This window comes from Gobius niger (genome assembly GCF_951799975.1).
Source record: "Gobius niger genome assembly, chromosome: 20".
Lineage (NCBI taxonomy): Eukaryota > Metazoa > Chordata > Actinopteri > Gobiiformes > Gobiidae > Gobius > Gobius niger.
This window is the reverse complement of record NC_136871.1, coordinates 18,781,369-18,808,881: the sequence shown is the minus strand read 5'-3', so window position 1 is coordinate 18,808,881 and position 27,513 is coordinate 18,781,369. Positions and strand designations below refer to the sequence as shown.

Genomic DNA, 27,513 nt, shown 5'->3' with positions numbered 1-27,513 from the left:
CACTGAAACTGGTATTTGAGTGTGTATGTGAGTTATGTGGATGTGTTATCTGTTATGTCTGCTTACACTGTTCCATTTTATGTTACTGTAATATGTGATATTTAACAGCTTTTTTAGGTTTCCTTATGAGATCTGGCAGAGGGACGACCGGTGAAAACTAGCCTTTTGGCGAATTCAGGTACATTTACATTGTCCTAATGTTCATTAATGTATGTTGTCCCACTTCAGACAAAAACTATATACATATATAGTTTATATATATATATTCTGTATATAATTCATAAAAAAACAAACTTCAAATATGTCTGAAAATTGTGCACAAAATATCAATATCCAGGTGAAACTCAAAACATTAGAATATCATTAAAACGTGCATTTCTTTCTGTTATTTAACTTAAACTGTGAAACTAATATATGATATAGACTCATTACATGCAAAGTGAGATATGTGAAGCCTTTATTTTGATTATTATGGCTCAGCTTGTAAAAAAAACCCAAATTAAAAATCAAAATAAAGAAAATAAAGGTTTGACATATGTCACTTTGTATGTAACGAGTCTATATCATATATTAGTTTCACAGTTTAAGTTAAATAACAGAAAGTAATGCACATTTTAATGATATTCTAATGTCCTGAGTTTCACCTGAACATAACATTTTTTATAATGCAACAGCAGTTTTAATTCTAATGTTGCCAAATAATTATCTGATGAAATGCCTGTAGCTTTTTCAGTTTACCTGTAGCTTACAATATTTCTCCTGAACTTTCAGCCTTGTGTGTGGTCTGGTTACCTGGTTTGCCTCCACACATTAGTACGTCAGAAACTGGATCCTCTCCATGGGCGGTATAGGCCCAAGTGTATGCAGTGTGTCAGGGGACAGGTATTCACTGCTCAGCACAGAGATCTTATCCACTGGGCCATTGTAGTTATGGTGTGGCTGCATGGGCTGTTGCTTCGGGACAATGCACTGCCTATCAATCTTTCACAAGTGATGAGGGCTGAGTTAACTAAACCAATGATACTTTCAGTATAACTTTGCTGGCTCATTTGCAGGGTTGGGAAAACAAAAAAAACAAAAATAGACTGAGAAACACAATACAATGCAATCTGTACTCAGAAGGCCGTGTTGGCTGAGTGCCTGAAGTTGCAAAACAAGTTTAAAAAGTCTTTATTTCATGTATCACATTTCTTTCATGAAAGTCTGTTCAGTATTGCAGTGTTCTGCAGCTACGACAGGCTATATTTTCTCATTTCATTATTTTTACACTTTTCACAGTTTTATCAGTTCTTGATCAAAAGTGAATAATAAATAGGGCCACAGCTAAAGTGGCCTTGCTATCGCTCCTCTTTGTAACTTACACGTGACTGCTGGGCCAAGAAACACCTGCCACTATCACGTAATCACTAGCGTGGTCACGGGAGATCGCCGTATGGTTGCACCAGTGGCATCAATCATTCCATAACCATTCAATCAATATTTTTGTAAAATGAATAGGCACTCTGAAATATTAGTAATATAATGTATGAATGAGTAGTGATTTTCTGAGACTGCATCAGCTAAATGACAACAGCATTATCTGAACTGAAGTAATGTCTGAGCAGAGAAAAAGTAAAATCTGAGCAGATAAAGCAAGTCGACATGCACATGGTTTCATATAGGTAATGCAAAAGCTTTGCACAGATCTGCCAAAAACAGGCAACTTTACTCTACAGAATTAGAAGTATAGGAATACAATGATCTAAATCTGGCACAAAATTAAATAAATCAAGTATAAATGCTGTCGGGTGAGGAGCGCGCTGAATGAAAATCAGCCTGCAGAGATTCTGTCAAGTGATATATGAGAAGACAGTTCTGGCACAGCCCAGGAAAGTCACCTGTGACCCACCACATGTCCTGCACGGAGAATATTAATAAGCCTATCAGGCATAATACTAATCGCTTTAAGAAATCCTTCATTCCAACTTCTGGGGCACTTCTCAATCGTATGTAATTTTAGTTGTGTGTAAAACGGTAAGGAGACACTGTAGATGTGGCACTGTGGCCCAAGACAAATTCCCCTTTGGGGTGAATAAAGTATATTTCATCTTAAATGCCTCATGGCATCTGTCTTTGGGGCAGATGTGATATCATTGTGATAACATAATATAACATAACACATAGAACTGACATTTAAAAGCTATTGTTAGTAGTTTGTGTAAGGGTAGCTACAAGTTATATTTGAAAGAGGTGATTTTAAGTGACTTAAATGCTTTTGTCTTTTCTGTTTTCAACATTTATTGAAACATTTAACACATCAATGTTTCGTGTTCATGCTGTGAGTGGCTTTGGACGCCAACAGAGCCAACAGAGCACAATATTAGAGGCTTAGCTATTTGTTAAAAGAATAAATCATTAGGATTTGACATTGGAGAATTTAAATTTACAATATATATATATATGTAAAATCATTGTATACATTATTTTGGTACACATTAAGCCCTAAGCTTGTTTAGACAAAGCAATGTTACAAATGAGAAAGGAAGCTAAAATGTTGCTATTGATTAGATTTTGATTTCAAAATGCAGCAATTTACTGGATTAGTAAAAATATCAGCAAAAATATGAGGCCTATACCACACCTGCTCCAGGAGCTTCTTAAGACCACCATGACCTCCCTTTACATTTGCCGTTATGTCACACAGGAGTTCCCTGCAATGCTCTGTCTCTGCTCTGATACCGTTTTCACCCGCTTTGCTCTGGAGCTCAGGAGCATCTGTCCGGCAGATTGTGCTCAGTTGCAGGTTCGCCGTCCTCTGTGAAATGGGATGCATGGTTGGCTGACCTTAACTGAGGCCATTTGTCACCCCCAGAGGGCCAGAGGAGGGTGTGTGCGCATCCAGCCAGAAATTCAATGCCACTATCACACAATATGAAAGTATTGATCAGCCATATGGCTCTACAGGGAACAGCGGGCACATTTGTCCTGTTGTGTCTGGGAAGAAAGGACAGCAGTGATTTATCTTGCTTACAACATATAGCAGGGTAAAATTTGAAAAGAAAAGAGCACCTTTTGCAGCCACCAATCAATAATATCAAGTTGTTTCTGCAGCTTGACCCCTAGAGGGCACTGCTTCTTTGTTTTAACAAGGTGACACAGGACATCCCACTCATCCACGTTTGTGAAACACATCTTAACAGCACAGGTCATTTCCAGAACTTAATATGAACTAGTTAGTTAAAAGCCAGGACCAAAAGGGCTATAGAGTTGTAAAGACACCCACCTCTCACTGCCTTATTACAGCAGAATTAATGAGGGTGGAACAGATTAGCTGTGAACAATAAAGTGTGGTCTTCATGCCGGGCAGCCCAGTTGCATGAGCAGGTCCCACGATGCAATAATCCTAATTAGAAGAGGTCGAGTGAGTGCAGTTTTACCTCCACTCAACAAAACAACAGTCCCCTCCCTGACAACAGTGGCAGCCACCTGCAGCAGCCCACGCTCTCACGGGCCACTGCTGCTCTCCCCACACGCCCCGCTCTCCTCACAGCCAAGATGCAGAGCTGTGCAACTGCTGGATCAAAGCAAGACAAATCACTGCAGGAGACAGGAACGGAGCGTAGAGTCACACTGTTTCTGGTCACGACACAGGGCTGTAGCTACAACACAGGCTGGCTAGAGATGGCCAGGAATAAAGGAAAGCCAGAGCTCTCCAGGAGGATCTGCTCAATGTCATTCAGGACCATGTTAGCAAAAACAAATGAACTGATGCAATGACTATAGATTGTGTTTTGTTGTTTGTTCCGATGCGTACTCATTTTGGATTCTGATGACTAAGGCACTTGTGGCTTCTAGTGAGCAGGGACAGCACCTGCATTTTGGCGAGAAAACTGTTGATATCAAATTTGCACGGGGCAAACACAATGCTCTGCTGTTCCCAATGGAGGGATTGAAACGATAGGAATAAATGAATGGCGCGCGAAATGTCAAAAACCTGCAGATGCGAGATATCGTGTAAAAAACATATGCCAAAAAAAGGTTCACAGCATTTGCTAATAGTGCACACTTAAAGCAATAACTCATTACAAATACACAGTGAGGACAAGGCACACAATAAAAACACAACAACATTTCAGTTATTGACTTCATTATTGATATTTCTTTGTAAGTATAATGAGCATTTGATAAAATTAAATGCATTCTTCTCTTGTCCATGGATTGTCCTTTATATAAAGTGCAGATAATACTATTACTCCCTCAATATTCACATAAACATTCGAGGATATGATTCTTGTTCATTAATCCACCGGCTGTTATTTATATCTGTCACATTTCATTTCATAGAAAGATAATCATTCCTTGTACCCATGTAGATGTACGTTTCAGGCCTCAGTGGCAGACGCAGGAGTGACGAGGGTGAGGTGAACTACTATACAGCTTCTTTCTCTAACACTCACACAGATTGCATATTGATCATTGCTTTTTCAATTTACCTTCTTTTTTTCATTTAAAGATGACAATGTGATTCTAACAATTCAAAAACACAAACACATTCAATTCTTGTGATAATAAATATTGTTGTGGTTCACATTTGAAGCACTGTGCACCCAATGGGTCAACATTTAGGTGATACAAACCAAAAGACAAAAGAGCACATTTACAGACTACCAGCTTCTGCATAGATTACTTACACCATGGGGCACCCTTGTCATGAGGCCGCTTTGCTGGTGGACGCCTCAGTGGGTGAAACATGGGATTTTAAAGGCTTTAATAAGCCTTATTAAAGCAAAATGTTTATGTTTGAATGTTTAACTTCACAGACTACATCTGCAGATGAGATCGACTCCAGACATCTTGTCCTTAGAGCAAATCAAAATCATTTGCACTGACATTCCACTGACATTTGCTGAGTTAACAAATAATCTTAAGTGATACAATTGTGATCATAAATGTTGCATTTATATAAACAGTGGGGCAAAAAAGTATTTGGTCAGTTCCTCATAGACTTCCTATTGGATTTCGGCCAAATATGTTTTTGCCCCAATGTGTGTGTGTGTGTGTATATATATATATATATATATATATATACACACACACATACACATACATATATATATATATATATATATGTATATATATATATATATATATATATATATATATATATATATATATATATATACATACATACATACATACATACATACGTACATATATATAAATAATCACAGAATCAAACAAAGCGATGGATGGTTATGATAGACACAAGTCGCATCAGATGATGCAATAGTGCAGTGAATTTTGGGTATTAAAGTAGTTAGTAGTATTAAAGTAGATCTATTGCACAACAATTCCAGCTATATTGAATTTGATTCAGTGCTTTTCATTTGAAATATGATCGTAAAAGAATAGCTCAGTCAGTCGAGCTATGGCTACACCAGTCAAGTATAATAGATGGTATAATTAGGGGAATTTGTATCGTTATTTTTTTTTTTTGGAAATAACTGATTTACAACTTAACTAAAATGACCCACATCTGTAATTTGAGGGGATACTATATATTTATATATATATATTTAATCTTAATTTCCTTATTGTCCATCCCTTCAAACTAACCATTCCCTTTCCTCTTATAATAAGATTGTAAATTTATATATATATAAAAAATGGTTTGAAGTTGGATGCAAGCAGTAGTGTGAGTAAAAAGACATGTTCAGGTGCCTTGTTACAGGCAGTTCAAAGAGGCATCCTGAGCACACATTGGCAGCAATAGCATGTAACATTTTCCTCAAAGATCAAAGACCAAAGAAGAAAAACTGGAGAAAGTTCAGAAGATCAATTGGCTAGCCAATATCTGCAACATTAATATTGACCCTACTGCCTTAACCTCCAACCTTTCAGAGGCAAGCTAAGATTGGAAATGTTAACTGGAAACAAACCCATTTGAAGAGGCTACACTGCTTGGATATTTAGAGAATGGCCAAACTTAAGAGTCGAATAGGAGTGTCCCCAAAATAATTTGGTGGTTGCAAAAACATACATTCCTCAAAGAAAAGGTAAATCTATGTTTCAATTGTAAATTGCCAGTATGTTTACACCAAACAAGGATATTACACAAAGTACTTACACAAGTAATTTAAAAGTGTTCAGTCTTTGTTAAAAGAAGAAACTGATTTGTGATAAAAGAAACTACAACTTGTACAAATTGTAATCCCAACGAGCTGGAAAGATATAAATTATACATATTCAAGTCTGAAAAGAACAAACATGTTACAGATTTTTGTTGTTAAAAAGCACAAACGTTAAGCGCATGACATGCTCTATCATTACATGAGAACATATCGGAGGTGACTCTAAGGCTGCAATTGTAGCTTTTCCACCTGCATGTAAACATACTGTTCAAGGGACTTTAGCCATTATTCGACTCCGAAGCACCAAAGGAAGAAATAGCCCATTTAAGGTTTGTTTCATATCAAGTTGGGAATATGGTAAACTATTTTGTCACAGAGATACGGTTTAATGCAATCATTTGGCTTAAGTTGAGAACAAGTTTTGGATTTGCAATAAATGGGAAAGGATTACCGAAGATGGTTAGAGTGAATCTTTGGCACTCTGAACAGGTCTTTAGGCAAGAAACATCTCAAAATAATACAGAACCATAAAATTATAGCAGTATTGTGCATGTGCAACATGGTACATGTTTTCTCTTATTTTTGAACATTACTGATGTGTTTTATATTATTATTACTATTAAAATATAGGTGTGTTTTGTCTTTTGTGTCAACATTACTTTATGCACATAAGAAATAAGCACATCTATTGCAACAACTTTATCTCATAGGCTTCTTATTTGAGTTTCTATGCATGCTTCTAGGAATGTTTTTGAGGTCATGCAACACTAGCGAAAGTAGCCTAAACCCAGAGAAAGGCAGAGAAAGTATTTTCTAAACACTAGTCCTTAAGGTCCTATTTGGATTATGAAGACGTGCCAACTTGTGAAAAGGCAGGACTGCACATCTATCACCTATGCAACAATAATGAAATAAATGTCTTATTCTTACAGTATATTTACCTGGCAATGATATCTATGTGGAATGTTTATACTGACATTGAAGTAGACACTGCATCCTGATGGGAATTGGCCATGTGATTATTAGCTTATAAAATCCTCTATCATAAGCTTTAAGTACCAGCTACTTTATCCATTAGACCCATCAAGTGTATTTGTACTGAAGGCAGTGTTAAAACATGTATATACACTGGTGCGATGAAGCTAGTGGCAGTTGAGAGACTAGCGAACGTCTTGGTAAAAACATCATGCAGTTTCTACAAACTATTGTTTACTATTAACAGTAGTTATCTACATACTGACTATCAGCTGAGTCACAGTTACTATAAGTCACCTACCTACTGTATTTCTATGAATAAGTACCATTGCATGTAAAACTGTGAAAAAGCAAACAAAAAAACATTCAAAGTGTCCTCAAAGCTCTGCAATAAGACCAGTTTTGGTGAATGAAGGGGAAGCTTGCCTTGCAATACATACAGTATGTCAGACAAAAGCAGTGTACAGTCAAGGCCATCCTTAGTCATTCATCAGATACTGATGTCTACTTGGAAAAACGGTGTCGAACCACAAGCTCAGAGCTGATGGCTGTCATTCATCCTTGATATAACATGGTGTACTTTACCACCAACCTCGTTACAAGTCACTCACAGGCCATGCAAGCAATGAAGTGGGCTTGCATTTATGCCAACACCTTTGATCTGTGAATTGTGTGGCATAACACAGTTTGGCTTTATTGGCTCCAGGAAGCAGCATATGTTGTGTGCGCACAGTCAAAGTGCTCTTTAGAAAGCGCTATCTAGTGTGACTTGGGGAAGGGCACAGAAACAGAGAGCTCAAGCAGGAATCGATTTTTTTTTTTTGCTGTGATTCTTACCATTTTTTGTGTTATTTTTGATGACTACTTTATCATTTTCTGCTTGTTTTGTTTTTATTTTGAAGCAACCAGATAAAAGTCAACTTCATGCAAAAATTCAGTACTAACAATATCTTTTTTTTAGTGATGTCAGAAGTGCTGGGAAGCTTGTGAAAGGTATGGACTTAATGTGCTCATGGTCTTTATAATGTTATATCGCTGCAAGTCACAACAGACTTCTTCCTGTCTTCTATTGCCTTATATACTTCACGCAAAAGGCAGGAATCTAAAAAAGCTTCCTGTCCAGTTGCTTTGTTTCAAGTTTTTCCTCTTTGTAAGGGTAATCACGTTACTACACATCGGTGAGCATTTTGGTGATGTTTACATAGTTTGTATTGGCCAAAGTGCAGTTGGCCGTCTTGAGATTCTCCTCCTGAAAGTCCTCAGTACTGTTGTTGACAGCCTCTTGGATCTCCATGTAGTCGGACTTACTGATGGTGGAACCACTGCGGCTCTTCTTCAACTCCTCAATGGAGTCTGTCTTGGGCACATTCACTTGGAGGAACTGGGCTTGTTCCTCTCCTTCTGTCTCCCGATGATAGAAGTAATTAAAGTTGGACACTATGACAGGTACAGGTAAGGCAATGGTCAGCACACCTGCAATAGCACAGAGGGAGCCAACGATCTTCCCACCTATTGTGGTTGGGACCATGTCGCCGTAGCCAACTGTTGTCATGGACACAACCGCCCACCAAAATGCATCTGGGATGCTTTCAAACTGCGATTCAGGTTCATCTGCTTCAGCAAAGTAAACAGCACTTGAGAAGAGGATAACCCCAATAAAGAGGAAGAAAATGAGGAGGCCCAGCTCCCTCATACTGGCTTTAAGGGTCTGGCCCAGGATTTGAAGCCCCTTGGAATGACGTGAAAGCTTAAAAATTCTGAAGACTCGCACCAAACGAATGACCCTGAGAATGGCTAAAGACATGGCTTGCTGACCTGGCTGACCATCCTCTGGCCTGTCTGCTAACTCTGTGCCAAGAGTGATGAAGTAGGGGATGATAGCAACAATATCTATAATGTTCATTAAATTTCCAAAAAAGCCTGCTTTGCTGGGGCAAGCAAAAAAGCGCACTAGAAACTCAAAAGAAAACCATATAATGCAAAGAGTTTCAAGGATAAAGAATGGGTCTGTGAAGTAAGTGGATGTGTATCTGATGATTGTAGTGTTGGTCTCAGGTGAAAAAACCTCAGAGTGAGTTTTGTGCATTCCGTCCTCATCATTACGGAAAATGGGAAGGGTTTCCAAACAAAAACTAACAATGGATATTAGAATGACCATGACAGAGATTATGGCAATTATCCTGGCAGGACCTGAGCTCTCTGGGTACTCAAACAACAGCCACACCTGTCTCTGAAATTCATTATCAGGAAGGGGACGCTCCTCCTCTTTGATAAACCCCTCATCTTCTCGGAATATCTCTATGGCCTCGTCGCCCAGCTCATAAAAACGAATCTCTTCTGAGAAAATATCAAGGGTGACATTGACCGGGCGACGAAGCCGTCCTCCTGACTGATAATAATACAATATGGCGTCAAAGCTGGGTCTATTCCTGTCGAAAAAGTACTCATTCCTCAGCGGGTCGAAGTAGCGCATTCTTTTCTTGGGGTCCCCCAGCAGAGTCTCAGGGAACTGTGACAGAGTTTTAAGTTGTGTCTCAAAGCGCAGCCCTGAGATGTTGATGACCACTCTTTCACAGCACTCGTGGTCCGCCTCAGGGTCATAGTCCTGGGGGTGTCCCGGGTGAGCGGCCGCCTCGTCGGAGGGGTCGCCCGTGGCAACAGTCATTCTGCAGGGAGAGGAGGCCTGCACCTTTCAACGAGTCTGGGTCCTGCAGCCTGGACAACTGCAGGCACGGGCCGGGAGGAAAGGGAGGGGGCTCAGCGTACAGACCCGACGACCACAGGGTGACACCTAGGATCGGACTGCATGTAGGACACACAGACAGACACAGTGAGTTAGAGAAAGCAGTTTTGTGTAAGGCTGTGTCATTCAGATGGGAGGAGAAAATACTCCAAAAATGGGGGAAATGAAGCCTCACCTTCAGCAGCCTCATAACATTTCATACCTATATAAAGTTTCTCAAATCCCAGAGTGAATTGGGCTGACATTTCTCCTGTCTCGCCCTTATGCAAGTGAGCTGTGTGCCTTGAATATCAAATTCATGCATGTAAAAGAGGTGAAAAGCATAATAATGACACAAAATCAGGGCCCCAATTTGCTGCAGTGGACACAGTAAAAAACGACCGGGACCACCTTTTGCAGCAAAGCCATGCATGACCAAGCCAATGCAGTATAGGCAGCAAAGTCACAGCCTGCATCCTGTCTTGAATATGACAAAAAACACTGCAGCTGAACAATCAAAGATGCTACAAGACTGACTGCAGCGCAAAGAAAAAGCCCACGAATGGCTCACATTGCATGACTTTATAGCTCGGCATTTGTGCGTTTTAGTGCTTCAATCTAAAATATTCAGAAACATGTATAAATAATTGATCCACCGAAGGAAATGGGTTCCAAGAGAAGAAAAAAAAACTGCATCTCTTGTCTGCATCAACTGGGCTGACACAGAAAAAAAAACAACACAAAAAAAACACACAAAAAACAGCAACTGCACATCTTTAGATTGTGTTATGAAATGTTTCCTTTTGCTGCACTTATTAGCCAACATAGTCATCCGTAAAACAACTACACATTCTCTGAACATACCTACTGTCATTTTCCTTATAGCCAAAGGCAATACGCAGCGCATCGATGGTAAATAACCCGCTGCGGTAACCAGCTCGCCGGTCTCCAAGGGAAGGAGAAAAAAAGAAAAAAAACAATTTCCAATTCGGGACAGTCGATGCTCTTCACCTCATGTTTGTCTGCGGCATCTTCGCGCAAACGCCGGGTACAGTATGTGCGGGTGTGTCCTCGCTTTCTCCTCCCCGTCTCCCGGAGGCTGTCGTGGGATGGCGATGGGCAAAATGGGAGGAGGGACCCTAAACGCGGAGGTTTGCTGGTGCTTCACCTAATACAATGAAAAGGTGCTGGGATCAGCACAAAGACGCGCCTCCTCTGTTCCACCTCACGCCAGCGCGACTCTGTGACGGCAGCATCTGTGGCGCACGGTTTCCTCAATCCCAATCCTGCCGTCCACATGTAGCCCGAACAACCGCGCCTCCGTCTCCATTAGTTAACGTCAGGACATTTTAATCGTCTTCTCGCCCCGTCTGTGTCACGTCAGAGATAACACACCGAGACAGTCGCGCTCCAACATTCACTTCTGCGCGTCCACTGGCCCCAGCGCAGCAGCAGCAGCAGCTCAGACTTGAAACGACATGCGTGAAAGATAGTGGGCTAGATGATTATGCAATTTAACTGAGCAACAGCCCCACGCACACGCAAGCCGCACATACACCGGGCACACATCGCGACCAACACAATTTCTGCGTGACATAGGCTGTTCCATCACCAGAACTGCTGTTTGCGCCCGGACACAGAGCCCATTTGTGGGTGCCATAGTGCTCTAGTGGATGACAAACTCAGCCCTGCAGTCGAGCATTGCTCTGCATACCAAAGAGGAGCGGGGAAGAAGATGCTGGATGGTGAAGGAAACTAGGGTAAAACTCATATGGGCTAAAACTTGCCTCTGTGGCTACATAACACACACTTGAAATACCCTAAATCCCAATGTGTTTATCCACAGCGAGTAGACCCTTCCCAGCACAAGCTTCATGCATAATAGATAGGAAAGTGACCAAAATAGAGCCAAGCCTCCATTATTTTGCTCTGCTATCTTCAGAACAAAGAATCAATCAATGTCCCATCCACTCCCCTTTAATAAAAGTTTGGTGCTGGAAGCAGAGGCGGACCAGGACTGTCCTCTGTAGAGGCCAGGGGTCAGTGGGAATCCCCTCAGTGTTCAGGACGGGAATAGATAGAGATGGTGGGTGTTGGGGAGGGGAACACTGGCGGGATGGTCTCTTTTTTGCCAAGGTTGCTCCTGGCAGGCCTTCTGTTTGTGCCTACCCGCCACACACACACACACACACACACACACACACACACACACACACACACACACACACACACACACACTGCTCTTACTGTCTCTTAATGGCTTTCCCAGGTTCCTCATGGTGGCAGAGACATTATTTATGAGCCATGGGGCACTTACAAAGACTCTTACTGTTGGATAATCGGCGTCATTCACTTTGCATTAGCGGGCTGCTTTTAATTAAAAGCACAAGACTTACATGTTGTGTCTGGGATGTGTGCAGTGCTTTGATTGATGTGGCAATGGGTGGAGGTTGGCAGAGGATGGTGTCAAAGTTGAGTGTGTTGCCAATGGTATTGATTATCTGCTTCAGGAGGAGTTTGCACAAGAGCAAAGAGCAAGGGAAGTGATAATGGTTATAAGTCATGACTGATGAGCATTTTATTTCAGTATTTGGTGTATTAGTCCCAACAAATTATTGGTCCCTAAGACTATTTAGACCAATTAGAAATAATTAAAAAAACATTTTTTTTGTAGTAACAACTGTATCATGTCAATCATTTTTACAGCCCTATATGGTCACGTTTCTTCTGATAGTCAACATATAGTGGGCCAGACCTGCCCGTGATGGCCCAAACTCAAGCACAGCTCTGTTGTTGTTCATATACAGTAGACTAAACAGGGTGTGTGTGATATATTAACATATATTATGCGGCCAAAGCACCGAAACATTACATGCGGTGTAAGTAATAAACACTTTCTGGGAGCTACTCAGTTGTAAGGACACTCTTTCTCATCATCATGGTCTGGATTTGGTGCTCATGCCTGACATTGCCTTCTGCTTTGGTGGAAGTTAAAGGGATATTTCAGGATTTTTGACAAAGGGCCTCATTTCCTAGTTATTCAGAGTGCTGTTGATTTCTGGAGATATATATTTTAATTCACGCAATCTTTATATTTGAAGAGTTTAGTGGTGCCAGGCTAGCGCATGTCTATGGTAACTAATAGCCTGCATTAAAAACAGTCTGACCCAAGCACAGAGCACCTGAGGCAAATCACTTATAACACCAGACTGCTGATATAAATGTCTGTGTCGACTGAATAATTTTTGAATTGTAACCATTTTGCATTTAAAATAACTTATATTTGAGCAGCATCAGCTTCCTGGTTGTAAGCTGTGCAGCGGCGGAGTGATCTGTTAGGTTACCGGATCTGCAGTAGTTTGTTTACCTGCGGCCGGCATTACTACGCGTGGAATTTACAAAGAAGCTTTCTACAAATCAGATATGGCAACGTTTGGAAGACGACCCCATGATTTTGAAGAGGTTTTTAATGCAGGCTACTAGTTACCATAGACATGCGCTAGCCTAGCACCACTAAACTCTTCAAATATAAGGACTGCATGAATTTAAAAAAAATATGTCCACAAATCAACAACACTCAGGATAACTAGGAAATGAGGCCCTATATGAAAAATCCTGAAATATCCCTTTAAGATATTATTGTAAACCATATTGAGTTCAAATGTCTATACAGCGTACACTCCCCCCTCCTTCATATTTTCTCAGGTTTCAAAGGTTAGGACTATCCATTGGTTAGGCACCAATAGTACTGTCTCTGGGGGGACTCTGGAGTCTGTCATCACACTCTTTCACTACAGTGACAGGTCCCAAACTCTGCACAGGGAAGGTCCATATTTCCCTTCTATTCAACAACAGACTCAACCAAAGAAAGACATATCACTACTCTATATGTACCAGCAACACAAAAAATGCAACCTTTTTCTTTCTCCTCTGGGGTTTCTTTCTAAACCTTTTGCTTGTTGATGTTTTTCTTACGCTTCTTCACAAAGACTTTTTTAAACCCCGTGGGAGGTGAGTCACTGCAGCATCACAGCTATGGACTGAGACTGAAAAAGGCCAGATTAGCTTTCATTCTTACAGAGTGGCCAATGAATGAAAACAATACCGTACACTTGCATCACCATATCAATACAAGATTGTTGCTGTTTGTCCTTTGCTGACAGACACGCATTAATAATCAGCAAATAGAAGATGGAAAAAGGAAGGACTGTTTGTCAGATTGGGTCGCAGCAGGAAAGTGGGCAGTCCCTGGAACAGAGCCAGAAACCAGGAGCACAAGGACATAAGTCCACTGCGGTACTGCCACACTGCCACACTTGTCACGTAGCAAACCACAATATGACTGCCAGCTCAAACCAAGAACGGTCAAATTCAAAATGTTTGATCATAAAGGAAACAGCACTGATTCTACTAGTTGAGGTTTACTTCAAAGCAAGAAGGTCCTGAGTTAGATTCCCAGGCTGGGTGGAGCATTTCTGGATGATGTTTGCATGTTCTCTCCGTGTCTGCATTAGTTTTCTTCTGGTGTTCCGGTTTCCCAACTACAAAACACACAACAATAGCTTAGGGTCTCCTCTAGACTCCACTGAATTACAGATTCTTCCACGTTTGTTCAGTTTATTTTTTGGTTTAAATTTGAACACAGAGCACGTAAGACATTGAATGGATGATCTTGGAAATGAGAGAGAAGTCCAGACTGAATTAAAATCTAGTGTCTATTAATTCAGAGCTGTTCGCAGAGTGACATCCTGGATCAGAACACAAGGTTACAACCTATTTGTCAGTTTCACACCGAGCAACAGCCTGACAAAGACTAAAGCTGCATTCAGTCCAGTGAGCCATGCTGCTGCTGAAGGGGAGGACTATGAGTCAGTCAGTGTGAATCACTGTCACTGTTGCAGGGATACCCTCATGCCGCATTGTGCAATAATCGGCAATACTGAGGGAAACTCCAGTGAAGATTATATACCATACCATACCAACTTTATTTATAAAGCACTTTAAGAACTGTACAGTTGGCCAAAGTGCCGCACACAGAAACAGATACAAATATTTACAGTAAAAAATATGAGGAAAAAGTACAACAACAACAGCAGGCAACCTCAATTTGCATTAAACGCCAGAGAAAAAAGGTGCGTTTTTAGGAGAGATTTAAAAACAGGTAGGGACTGGGCCTGTCTAATCTCTAATGGCAGCTGGTTCCACAGCCGCGGGCCAGCAACAGAGAAGGCCCGATCTCCCCGAAGTTTGCGCTTGGTTTTTGGAACAACCAGTTGCAGCTGATCCGCTGACCTGAGAGCACGAGAGGGAGCGTAAGGCTGAATCAGGTCAGACAGATAGGAGGGGGCGAGACCATTCAGACTATACAACAATGACTTTGATATGCAAGCATCCATCCATTTTCTTCTACTTGTCCATTGCCGGGTCATGGGGGCAGCTGTCCGAGCTGCCCAAATCACATAGCACCAGCCCCCTATGGCTCGTCCTGTAGGTGGTGGGTCCACAGAAGGACGGCCTCACGATTCTCAGGCCTGCTGGTCTCTCCTAAGGGGCTTCGGAACCGCTCTTTGTCTGACCCGTCACCTAGGACCAGTTTGCCATGGGAGACCCTACCAGGGGCACGAAGCCCCGACAACAGAGCTCCAGGATCATTCGGGCGCTCACACCCCTCCACCACGTTAAGGTGACTGTTCGAGGAGGGGATTTGCGAGCATATGTTTTTTAATTGTTATAGTATAGAACAAAGGGAATGACCAGTAAAGTAAGTATGAATTTCATAAACCATATTATTACCAGTAAAAGCCCTGCTTTTTTTTTTACATTGCTTAATCCTAAACGGATAGAAACAAATGTCTTCCATGGCCCATAACAAAACATTTCTAAAAATATATTGTCAAATTTGAAAGTGATTAATCAAATTGGCAACAGACAACCAACAGACCAAGGACAGCAAAAAAACAACCTTCTCAGTGGAAATTAAAGTACATGATAGTAAAATAGCTAATTTTTTGCCTCCGGCATCCTCATTTAGGACATGTCGCCGAGCAAATGCTCAAATTGCAGTTTTCCAGGGGTGTTGTGTAGCCCATGGGGGAGACATGTATGCCTCCTTTGGCATGCCTTCTGGGCTGTCCTTTGTGCGAGTGAAAGCACAGCACACCGAGTCGTGATCCAGAAGAGTGAACTTTATGAATAGGCCCCAGAGCGACATTACACATTCTCCAAAGAACAGATGGATGAATGGCACCCACAGAAAAAAGAGCAATATGTGTCATAATTTCTATTTTTGGACGTGCTGCTCTATAGATTAAGGGCAAATTCGTTAGACCGTTTAAATGTCCGTGATGTGGATCAATGTGTGTCTGGGCTTTGGCATTACTGGGTTTTTGGAAAACATCCAAATAATGCTGAACAAATTTTGGCGGGAAATATAATAGAACTTTTTCTGATAAGTATGACAGCAATTAGGTTTGCCATTTCTGTTTTGAACTGATCATTCGACAAAAAATGGACATTTGAAACAAGAGCAACAGAGAGGAAACTGAAACATGAGCTGTGTGATTGGAATCACATGCATTTGAGAACATGTTTGTAGAGGTCTAAATTACAAGACAGCAGCTTTGATACATAAGTAAGACGACTTTGTGGAAGAAAGATATTTTGTTGTTTACTAAGGATATAACAGTTTTAGGTACAGATATATGTTGGTTTTAATTGATTTTCTTCAACTTGAACTGTTCAAGAAATGTGTAATTCTTATGACACATCTATTTTCCAGGAGGGCTTCCAAAAAATCCCCATACTGTGAATGGGGCAAGTGTCCAACCACCAAGAAATTATGTTTCTATTTTTCACTATCGGCATTATTTTTAGCAAACGTCTACTTCAGCCAATTATGAGTTAAATAACTTTACAGTTCACCTCTTGACCTGTTTGATCCCAAATCCTCTTTATTCGGACCTTCTTCAGCCTGAGTTTCGTTGATTATTATACATACATACTTTGTGACAGGATTATATCCTGAGAGGAGGAAGATATATCAAGCATTATTGGGTCTACAGTACACAAACAAAAGGTCAAAATTGACCATCTGTTGATATCCTCCACGTATTGCTACTTTCTGTCACTCTGTGATTGGATTTACTGGCTCAAAATGCCATTAGAAAACGGATCCAATTTAGTGGCATCAGTTTAAGGCCAAAACTACATTTGTATGATTTTTTGATTGTCAACAATAAAGGGGGAAGCCACTAAATTCAAATACTAGTTGTGGTCCAAACTTATTTGTAGCTTTCCTAACATCTTTGTAGCATCCAAATTCTTTACAGGGACAAGTTCATAGGCAAATTTCACAACTTGCAGTGTCACTTTTCAGGGTCATGTTCACAAAAATGCTAGATAAATAGCCTGAAAGTTCTTGAAATTGATACAAATGTTTTATAATTTGATGCACGCTGTTCTCCTTACAAGCATTTGAGTTTGCAATATACTAAAGGAGGATAAAATAATTTTCATTCCATTTCTAGAAGTAAAATCAGGTATCGCTCCTTTAAGCAGATCATGAGTTATCTGAAAATCATGTGCACACCTCAACTCAAATCCATAAATATTTAACAGAATCCTATAGAATTCTATGGGATTCTATCTAAGAATGTGGCCGATAGCCTCAGTCGCGGCCTAAATTGACGGTCCAGATATGAGCTCCGGGCGCTAGTGTAGATCGCTCCCCTGTAACCACCAACCCTGATCCCGGATTGTCACAAATCAAGTGTGTAGATTCTCCAGAACAAATAAAGACTGTGTCTGTCCTCCGTAAACCAAAGACTAAAATATCAAAAGCTAACAAAACAAACACTGGTGTGCGTCCAAATAACTTAATACAAATACCAGAACAAATAAAGATTGTGTCTGTCCCCCGTACACCAAGCACTAAAACATTAAAAGCTAACAAAACAAATGCCGGTGTACGACCAAATAACCTAATACAAATACCCAAAAGTAAACTAAGCATTAAACAAAATGATAAACAAAGTGCTAAGCACATAACGTTTGGGTTGTTGAATATTAGATTAATCTCTTCGAAGTCCCTTTTAGTTAATGACTTAATTTGCGATAACAACATTGACCTTCTCGCCCTGACTGAAACATGGCTTCAGCAGGACGACTATGTTAGGCTTAATGAATCTACTCCTCCTAGTTATGTCAATTTTCAAGCGGCTAGAACCACTGGCCGAGGTGGTGGGGTCGCAGCGATATCACACTCTAATCTTGTTCTAAATCCCCAAAACAACCTAAAGTTTAATTCATTTGAAAGTCTACGCTGTCTCTCACCTCTCCCAAATTTAAAAATCAAAAAGCTTTGCTACTTGCAATTATTTATCGACCTCCGGGCCCCTACTCAGACTTCTTAGCAGAATTTTCTGAGTTTTTAGCCAGTATAGTGTTGGATTGGAATAAAATTATAACAGTGGGTGATTTTAACATTCATGTTGATAATAAGAGTGACAGTCTGAGCAAGGCATTTAGTGCCCTGCTGGACGGGGTTGGCTTCACACAAAATGTGAATAAACCTACTCACTGTCATAAACACACCCTTGATTTGGTTTTAACATATGGGATTGAAATTAGCGACCTAAACGTTCTCCCTCAAAACCCCGGGCTTTCTGACCATTTCCTAATTACATTCAATTTCAATTTCCTAATTGAACATTATACTAATCCACAGGATAAAATTAAATTAAAACGGACACTATCTGAAAAATCTGTGTTATAATTTAAAGAAATTATCCAACCAGTCTTTAATCTTACAGAGAATAGCTCGCTTACAGATTTAAATGATAGTGATGAGTTTGTGGACAGCGTTATGCTCACGTTAAAAACAGCCCTTGATGTTGCGGCTCCACTGAAACAGAAAGTTATTCGGCCGAAGGTGTGTCGCCCCCTGGTACAACGCGGAATTACGAGCGCAATTCGTGCACTGAACAATCTCTTAGATATTGGAAAAAATGCCTACTCGCCTATAAGCAAGCCATGAGGAAAGCACAAACAAACTACTACTCTTCATTAATTGAAGCAAATAAAAACAACCCTAGGGTTCTCTTCAGTACTGTGGCCCGGCTAACAAACAGTCACAGCGCAGTAGAACCTTCAATCCCTGATACCCTTAGCTGCGATGACTTCCTCGAATTCTTTAATGATAAAATCAAAACCATTAGAGATAAAATAAATGATAAGCAACCCTCATCTTGTCCTGATCTAAACCCAGCTGTTGAATCATTGACTCCATCTGAAGTCTTAGACAGGTTTATAACTGTAGATGAGGCTGAGGTATCATCAATCATTATGTCCTCAAAACCTTCAACTTGTCTTCTAGATCCAATTCCAATTAAACTCCTTCAAGAAATTACTCCTGAAATATCAGATACCATATTGAAAATAATTAACACGTCTTTAGAAAATGGTTATGTGCCAAAGTCCTTTAAATATGCTGTTATCAAACCACTTTTGAAAAAACCTAGTCTTGATCCTGACATTTTAGCCAACTATAGGCCCATATCTAATCTCCCTTTCATTTCAAAAATCCTTGAAAAAGCAGTGGCTAAGCAGCTTTGCTGTCACCTACAGGACAATAACTTATTTGAAAAATTTCAGTCAGGGTAAAGAAGTTATCATAGCACAGAGACCGCCTTAGTCAAAGTTACCAACGACCTGTTATTAGCAGCTGATGCTGGACTAGCTTCAATCCTAGTTTTGTTAGACCTCAGCGCAGCCTTTGACACAATCGATCACAATATTCTCCTGCAGAGGTTAGAATGTGACGTAGGCATCAGGGGAACAGCCCTCTCCTGGTTTAAATCTTACTTATCTGACAGGCAACAATTCGTTAATGTAAACCAACAGTCTTCACCGTGTTCCAAAGTGTACTATGGGGTGCCACGAGGTTCAGGGCCAATTTTATTTATACTATACAGTGCCTCTCGAAAGTATTCATACACCTTGAACTTTTGCACATTTTGACATGTTTACAACCCTAAACATAAAGATTTTATTTTGATTTTTTTACTGAACATTCACACACAAGTAACAGACAACTGTGAAGTGAAAGCAAAATGATACATGATTCTGTTATTTTTCAAAAAATAGAAAAGTGAAAAGTAAGAATAGTTGTGAAGATGGATGGAGCCATGGGGACATTTTGGAGGAAAACCTGCTGGAGTCAGCAAGAGAACTGAGGCTGGGGCGGAGATTCACCTTCCAGCAGGACAATGACCCTAAACACAAAGATAAATCTACAATGGAATGGTTCAATAAAAACATATTAATGTGTTAGAATGGCCCAGTCAAAGTCCTGACCTAAATCCTATTGAAAATCTGTGGAATAATGTGAAAACTGCTGTTCACAAACGCTCTCCTTCTAATGTGACAGAGCTTGAGTTGTTTTGTAAAGATGAATGGGCTAAAATGTCAGTCTCTACATGTGCAAATCTTGTAGAGTCAAACCCCAAAAGACTTGCTGCTGTTATTGCAGTAAAAGGGGGTTCCACAAAGTATTCATTCATGCTGTAGGAATACTTATGCACGCCCCACTTTTCGGTTTTCTATTTTTTGAAAAATAACAGAATCATGTATCATTTTGCTTTCACTTCACAGTTGTCGGTTACTTGTGTGTGAACATGAGTGTGAGTAAAAAAATCAAAATAAAATCTTTATGTTTAGGGTTGTAAACATGACAAAATGTGCAAAAGTTCAAGGTGTATGAATACTTTCGAGAGGCACTGTACATTCTTCCATTAGGTAACATAATCCAAAATCACAATAGAAATTTTCACTGTTATGTGGACGACACACAGCTGTATTCATCAATGAAACCAGGTCAGACAGATAAATTAGAAACGCTTAGCTCATGCGTAAAAGCCATTAAGACATGGATGACAGCAAATTACCTCCTTCTTAACCCGGACAAAACCAAGGTTATTATATTAGGCCCTGAGTCTTTATCTCAACAGATCATCTCCCTGGATAATGTTAGCATATCAACGAGCACAACAGTAAAAAACCTTGGAGTTCTGTTTGACCAAGACCTCTCTTTTAAAACACATATAAACCAGGCTTGTATAATAGCGTTCTTTCACCTGCGCAACAATGCTAAAATACGAAATATCCTAACTAAGAGTGATGCATTTGTCTCTTCAAGGCTGGATTACTGCAACAGCCTGCTGGCAGCGTGCCCTAAAAGCTCCCTGAAAAGTTTTCAATTAGTTCAAAATGCAGCTGCAAGACAAAGAGAAGAGAACACATTACACCTGTGCTAAAGTCTCTCCATTGGCTTCCTGTTGAGTTTAGAATAAAATTTAAAATCCTGCTCCTCACATTTAAATCCATAAAGGGTTTAGCTCTGCTCTATCTCCAAGACGCTGTGATTCCATATCAGCCAACCAGAGCTCTCCGCTCTCAAAACTCAGGGCTACTAGTGATTCCTCGAGTCTCCAAAATCACTGTAGGAGGCAGAGCCTTTAGCTACCAAGCTCCGGTCTTATGGAATAAACTCCCAGCCCACGTTAAAGAAGCAGACAGAGTCCCTACATTTAAGACTAGGCACAAAACGTACCTCTTCGAATTAGCTTATAATCAGGTCAGTTAGGTAAAGCTCTAACCCACAGTCTGAAGTAAAGCTGCCATAGGAGGAACACTGCTGTGGGAAGTACGGTCCACTGAGCGCTGTCCTCTTCTTCTTACTGCAGACTTTGTCTTATTATGATACAATATTCATCACTATTCACATGGTGTCTCCTGTCCCACCCCCCCTCGGGAGTGCCTGTCTAGATCGAACGGAGGAACCCTGCAATCTGGAGTCTGAGGACTGGACGGTCTGTGATCTTGGCCCGTCTGCTGAGGGATCCTTCGGCCCTGGGTCTCTATAGCCTGTCCGTCCATGGGAGTGGATCTCTTCTTCTGTGGTTTTCCCTAAGGTTTCTCTTTTCTCCTGCCGGGTTTTTGAGTTTTTCCTTGCCGTGCTGGAGAGTCTAAGGACGGGGGACACCCACGCCGCTCGTCGCTACCTGCTGACTTCTGTTGTGATATTGGGCTATACAAAACCATTAAACTTAAACTTAAACTTATGGGTCTAGAGTTTGTACTATTATTTGTAGTATGTACTGTATGTAGTATGTGTTGCACGTGTCACAATAAATACATAGAAAAATAGGCAATTTTTGTCTTAATCTGAAGATAATTAATTGTAATTGTTTTCCATCCAGCCATAAGACAGCAATTTGTGAACATTGACAATACTCCTCTAAAGGGGATTCCCAAAGACCCACTTCACCCACAGGCCCAAGTATGTTCAGCCCCTCCCAGCAATCGCACACCTATTGCCCGTCACACAGAGAGGGGAGTCAAGCTGTTGGACATTTCAAATCTGTAAAAAATGCCAAAAAGAAAATCAAAATAATACAAAACCAGTGTCAATGTAATACAGAATACAAAGATGGTCTAGTCTGGTTACATCAACTCACCATGATTAGTAAGCAAAACTGCAGACATATTTTAAACACAAATGAACGCAAGCCTTAACCAGAGGAGCAGTGTTTGTCTGCGTATTATGTCTGGTGTGGACGCTGAAGCATTGTGCAGCCACTGTGTGCAGTCCATGCCAGTACCTCCCTGTTAATGAGAAGGATCCCAGAGGAGAGAGCGCTGAGGCGAACCAGCTGTGACCGTCTTACGGCTGTGCAGCAGGCAGGCATCAGACGCTCTGACAGACACACTGAGGGGACACAGATCATGCACTGACTTGTGACATTAACACAATTAAACCCATTTGTGCTATAAATACTCCTCTAATGGGCCTTGTGCAAACAGTTGTGTACAATGTTTTTGCACAGAATGTTTTGTAATGCATTCACTGAACCTTTTAAATGTTAAAACTTCATCACTGGTTATGCAGAAATACACATCTAATTGGCTTTAGTAAGTTATTTAGTCGGCTAAACATATAAAACTTTGTTAAGTGAGACAAAAAATGTAATGAAATAAGTCATTAATCGTACTGTATCACAACTACTGCCAATTTAATGTATTTTAACTGGCTAAGGACTTCACCTGTGTCAATTTACAGTACATTATGTTTTTTCTCACTACAACAAACCGCTCTCCAAACTCAACAGCTCTCACGATCATGAAACCAGAACAAGACGGGCTGAACCGCAGTGTCCTAATTGCGGAGCGCTGCAGCCGGTGATAAACGACACTGGGAAACGTGCAGACATGTTGTGTGTTCCTTGGTTAAAAATACACTGAAGAAGGTTTAGTTCCACCACGGGAAACTCAAGGAACAAAGCCAGTCAGCACATTTTAAACAGAGCACCTGCGGTTTCAGGTGTTCGGCCGAGAGGACAGAGCTAAGTCATCCACTGTCTCAAACATTAGGTCTTTTACCCATTACATTAGTGCGTCCTGTTTCATTAGACATGTCAAAACTTTGTTATATAGTTAAATGATTAGAAAAACAAAGCCTAACTTTTTTGCAAAATGTCTATTAAGAAACTGTTAGCCTATATATAATCAATCAATCGACACACATTTTGACTACATAACTACATTAAAAAAAAAAACAATCGACATCACAAATATCAAATGCATGTAGTGCAATAAAAGTAATATTGTTGATGATCCACTAGAGGGCAGTAGTAAATTATGCTTCATGAAATTATGAGAATGGACTGTAGGTCTAGTTACAGCAACTTGTCTAATGAAGTTAACCTCTTAACCCCCGCCGTAACCGAGTGCATTTTCTCCCGTTCAGCTTTACCTAAATCTAGTTTCTCTCATCACTTGTTGTCACTTTTTTGTTGCTTGATTGTTTGTTTTTTTCCATCACTTTTCTGTTGTTGCCTTTTTGTTTCTCTTGAGTCACTTTTTAGTGCATTTTTGTCAAGTCTTTGTTGCTCTTTGGTTGCATTTTCATCCTCGTTTTTGTCTAATTTTTGTTGCTATTTTGACACTTTTTTCAAGAAGCTTATATATATTTGGGTAAAGCCAAACTTGAGAAAATGTGCAGTCGGGGGTTAAGAGGTTAAAGGCATCGAAAAACATTAAACCAAACCACAAGACTGGTGCAAAAACATACAAAGTGAAAAAGAAATAAATGGATGAGCAAAAATAATAAGCCGCATGACTGTCTCACCCCCTGTGTGTATCCAAGTATTGTTTGCATCGTTTTCACATTTCCTGCTTTATTGTCAATAAGTCCTATTAAAAAGCGCACTCGCAAACGAAGTGCCGGAGGGGATGAAAGGCAGCTGACGTCAGCGAAGTTGGCATGCCAACTCAGAAAATGGTTTACATCTGAAAGAGCAGCTGGGTCTGTTTCAGGAGGGACGACGGAGAAGTGCAGATGGCCTCTACGTGACACAAACCCCGCCATTGATGGGATGCTTGTTTCCCCCACATTTGAGCAGACAAACTTTGTGTTAGCGACGGATTTCATTAGTTTGCGACGACGCTCTGATAGTTTGACATCCCAAACTCAACTGTTGATCTTTTCCCGGCCTCGGACGACAAAGAAGTGATAATGAACCGCAGTTGGAAAGTCTTCATGATAAAGCAACGCAGCTCCATGGCAACATTGGAGGGGGTTACCCAGGAAACTACCGTTGTCATGGAGACTGCAACACAAGGCGGGTTCATCCAGAAGAAGGCAGGACGTGGCACGCTCTCTCCCTTGTTGTGCACATGACCTCAAAGACAATATCATCAAAACAACATGGATATCCAGTCATTGCTTTTTCCGCTTTATTTTGTAGAGGCTATGAGGCAGATCTGAGTAAAAATACAATTTTACGAAAAGCTCAACATATGTTAGGCATTTCCATATAGAGCACTGTGGATACCTGAAGAATATTGTGCACAAGACAACAGGTTATGATATTATATAACCTACACAGGTATTCGGTTATATCAATGACCACAGTCTATTAAGGACACTGACACGCGACATGGAAACTCGTCTTCCCACAAAGCACAAGACAACGTTTCTGATTGGCAGTTATATGCAATAGAGTAGATTATAGGCTACAAGAGTATTCCAACCAGAAATACCAAAAACGTCTTCCCAAACATTAAGATATATAGGCAACAAGTGGCAATACTCACTGCGCAAATATTTCTTTAACAAGTCATTGCCTCACTTTGTGCCGTCTGCCGACAGAGGGTGAAGTCGTGGGGTGGCACACAGTCAAGTTGTGTCAAAAATATGTATTGTTTTACCTCTTAATGGAGCAATTTAAACTTGGATTGGACTGTGACCCCAATAAACAATCATAGGTGGTGTAAGCTCTATTCATAACTAGTAAAGTCACAGAGATGAATGGTCTATTAACATTACAAATAATAGACTATATTAGAAAATTGATTAATTACTTCTAAGGAGCAAACAATTGTTACATTAAATTATATTCCTAATACTAATAACAACAATAATAATGATAATAATAATAATAATAATGATAATAATAATAATGATAATAGTAGGCTAATCATCATCATTATCATCTTTAGAATAATAACAATCTAGCCATAAAAGGGAAAACTGTCACGAATCCACACAATAAGAACTGAGAATGCTTTCGTGAGTCACTGCCACCACCTATAGGTGAAGAGAGGAACAGACTCACTATTAAACTGTTTCACTGTCAGATAAGCAGAACTGCCTATTTACTATAGCCTGCTCTTTAATGATGGACCAATAAATGGCTTGTTAAAGAGGATATTTAGGCAGGTGTCACCCACAGATATGGACGTACACATTACTCTCGATAATATAAAAATATTAGGCTTATTTATAGCTACTAAGTTGTCATGCTCCACAAATATAGTATTTTACACGTCTGTGAATATCTTCTTGATGTTCACGCAGTTCTGCGTGTTCTCTGTGCTGTAGTTGGGTTGTTTGAACGTGCCCTCCTCGATCACCATATAGTCCGATTTGCTGAGAGACGAGGAGCTGCACGAGCCCCTGTGCGCCTCGGGAGGGAGGTGCTCGCAACTGTCCGTGTGCGCGTAAACGGGCTGCTCCTCTCCGTCCGTCTCTCTGTGGTAGAAGTAGTTGAAGTTGGACACAATCACAGGCACGGGTAAGGCAATGGTCAGGACTCCGGCTATTGCGCACAAAGAACCCACAATTTTACCTCCGATAGTCACCGGGTGCATGTCCCCGTATCCCACTGTCGTCATAGTGACCACGGCCCACCAGAACGCGTCCGGGATGCTCGTGAAACTAGATGTCGGGTCGTCTGCTTCTGCAAAGTAAACTGCACTCGAAAACAAAATAACTCCTATAAAAAGAAAGAAAATGAGTAAGCCCAGCTCCCTCATGCTCGCTTTGAGCGTCTGACCCAATATCTGAAGTCCCTTCGAGTGGCGTGAGAGCTTAAAGATACGAAACACTCTCACCAGCCTGATAACTCTCAGGATGGCCAGAGACATCGCCTGTTGCCCTCCATTTGTCTCCGTCTCGGCCAGTTCAGTCCCAAGTGTGATGAAGTATGGGATAATGGCAACGATGTCTATGATATTCATGATGTTTTTGGAGAAGGTTGTCTTACTGGGGCAAGCAAAAAACCTCACGAGGAGTTCAAAAGAGAACCAGATGATGCACAGTGTCTCGATCACAAAGAATGGATCGGTAAAAGGATTGGGGCCCGAAGGGGCTGTGCCGTTTACAACCGGGGCCACTGTGGCTTGCTCCCTCTCATCTCTGAACTCTGGCAGAGTTTCCATACAGAAAATGACAATCGAAATGAGGATGACGAGCACTGACACGATGGCGATGCCTCTGGCTGGTCCCGAACTCTCAGGGTACTCAAAGAGCAGCCAAACCTGTTTTTGGAAATCATTCTTTGGTAATATGCGCTCCTCTTCTTTTATGAAGCCCTCATCCTCCCGAAATTTTTCCATGGCATCCTCTCCAAGTTGGTAAAACCTGATTTCCTCAGAGAAGATGTCAATGGGCACGTTGACGGGTCTGCGGATGCGCCCCCCGGACTGATAGTAGTACAGTATGGCATCAAAGCTCGGTCTGTTTCTATCAAAGAAATATTCATTCCGCAGTGGGTCAAAGTATCGCATCCTCTTTCTCGGGTCCCCCAGAAGCGTGTCTGGGAACTGGTTGAAAGTTTTGAGTTGAGTCTCGAACCGTAGACCCGAAATGTTGATCACCACCCTCTCGCAGCATCCCTGGCGCCCGCGCTCGTGCCGCTCCACGGGCAGATCCTCGAGCATGTTGTCCGCGGTCATGACGCCCCGCTCCGCCTCATCACCCCGGCTGTGTGTCGTGCTGTTGCCCCTGTTCCTGCTGGACGAGGGCGACTGGATCACGCTGGGTGTGTGGTGGTCCATACAGGTGGTCTGCAGAGTCCGTAAGGGCCAAAGCCCAACAGCTTTGGAGAGCCGAGCGCGGCCGCACTTACATCTCCACCATCCGTCACCTCTTTGCGGCTGCACGCGTCAAAGCGCCGCACTCCCTCTGCCTTTAGTTTTTTTTTTTTTAACAAACACACGGACACCCGCCCACCACGCGCATATGTCTGACATACGTCCACCCGCTGCCACCCAATAGGAAACGAACCCTTCACACAACACGCTTTTGCTTTACGAGAACACAAACACCTGTTTGATGTCGGCTCACACGGCGCTCTCAGCTCAACA

At 41.2% G+C, this 27,513-nt stretch overlaps 3 protein-coding genes across 4 annotated transcripts in view; all 3 read right to left on the bottom strand.

Moving 5' to 3' along the window:
- Positions 1-27,513, bottom strand: part of LOC306979888 (potassium voltage-gated channel subfamily A member 10) — a 76,095-nt gene that overhangs the window by 16,891 nt on the left and 31,691 nt on the right. The window lies entirely within an intron of this gene.
- On the bottom strand, positions 5,136-11,243 carry LOC306979891 (potassium voltage-gated channel subfamily A member 2). Of its 2 annotated transcripts, none has more exons than XM_079579044.1 (2): positions 10,672-11,243; positions 5,136-9,887 (listed from the first exon to the last, which is right to left on the bottom strand). In XM_079579044.1, the coding sequence occupies exon 2, from the start codon at positions 9,748-9,750 to the stop codon at positions 8,254-8,256; it is 1,497 nt and encodes a 498-aa protein (XP_079435170.1). In that variant the 5' UTR covers positions 9,751-9,887; positions 10,672-11,243; the 3' UTR covers positions 5,136-8,253. The 2 variants fall into 2 exon arrangements, with proteins under 2 accessions (XP_079435170.1, XP_079435171.1); XM_079579045.1 differs by having other exon boundaries at positions 10,676-11,243.
- LOC306979890 (potassium voltage-gated channel subfamily A member 3-like) lies at positions 25,415-27,471 on the bottom strand. The gene has a single exon (XM_079579043.1). The coding sequence runs from the start codon at positions 27,202-27,204 to the stop codon at positions 25,687-25,689; it is 1,518 nt and encodes a 505-aa protein (XP_079435169.1). The 5' UTR covers positions 27,205-27,471; the 3' UTR covers positions 25,415-25,686.

What these genes read in the sequence shown, in the direction of transcription:
- LOC306979891 (XM_079579044.1), bottom strand. Translation starts at nt 9,750, where the DNA reads ATGACTGTTGCCACGGGCGACCCCTCCGACGAGGCGGCCGCTCACCCG.
- LOC306979890 (XM_079579043.1), bottom strand. Translation starts at nt 27,204, where the DNA reads ATGGACCACCACACACCCAGCGTGATCCAGTCGCCCTCGTCCAGCAGG.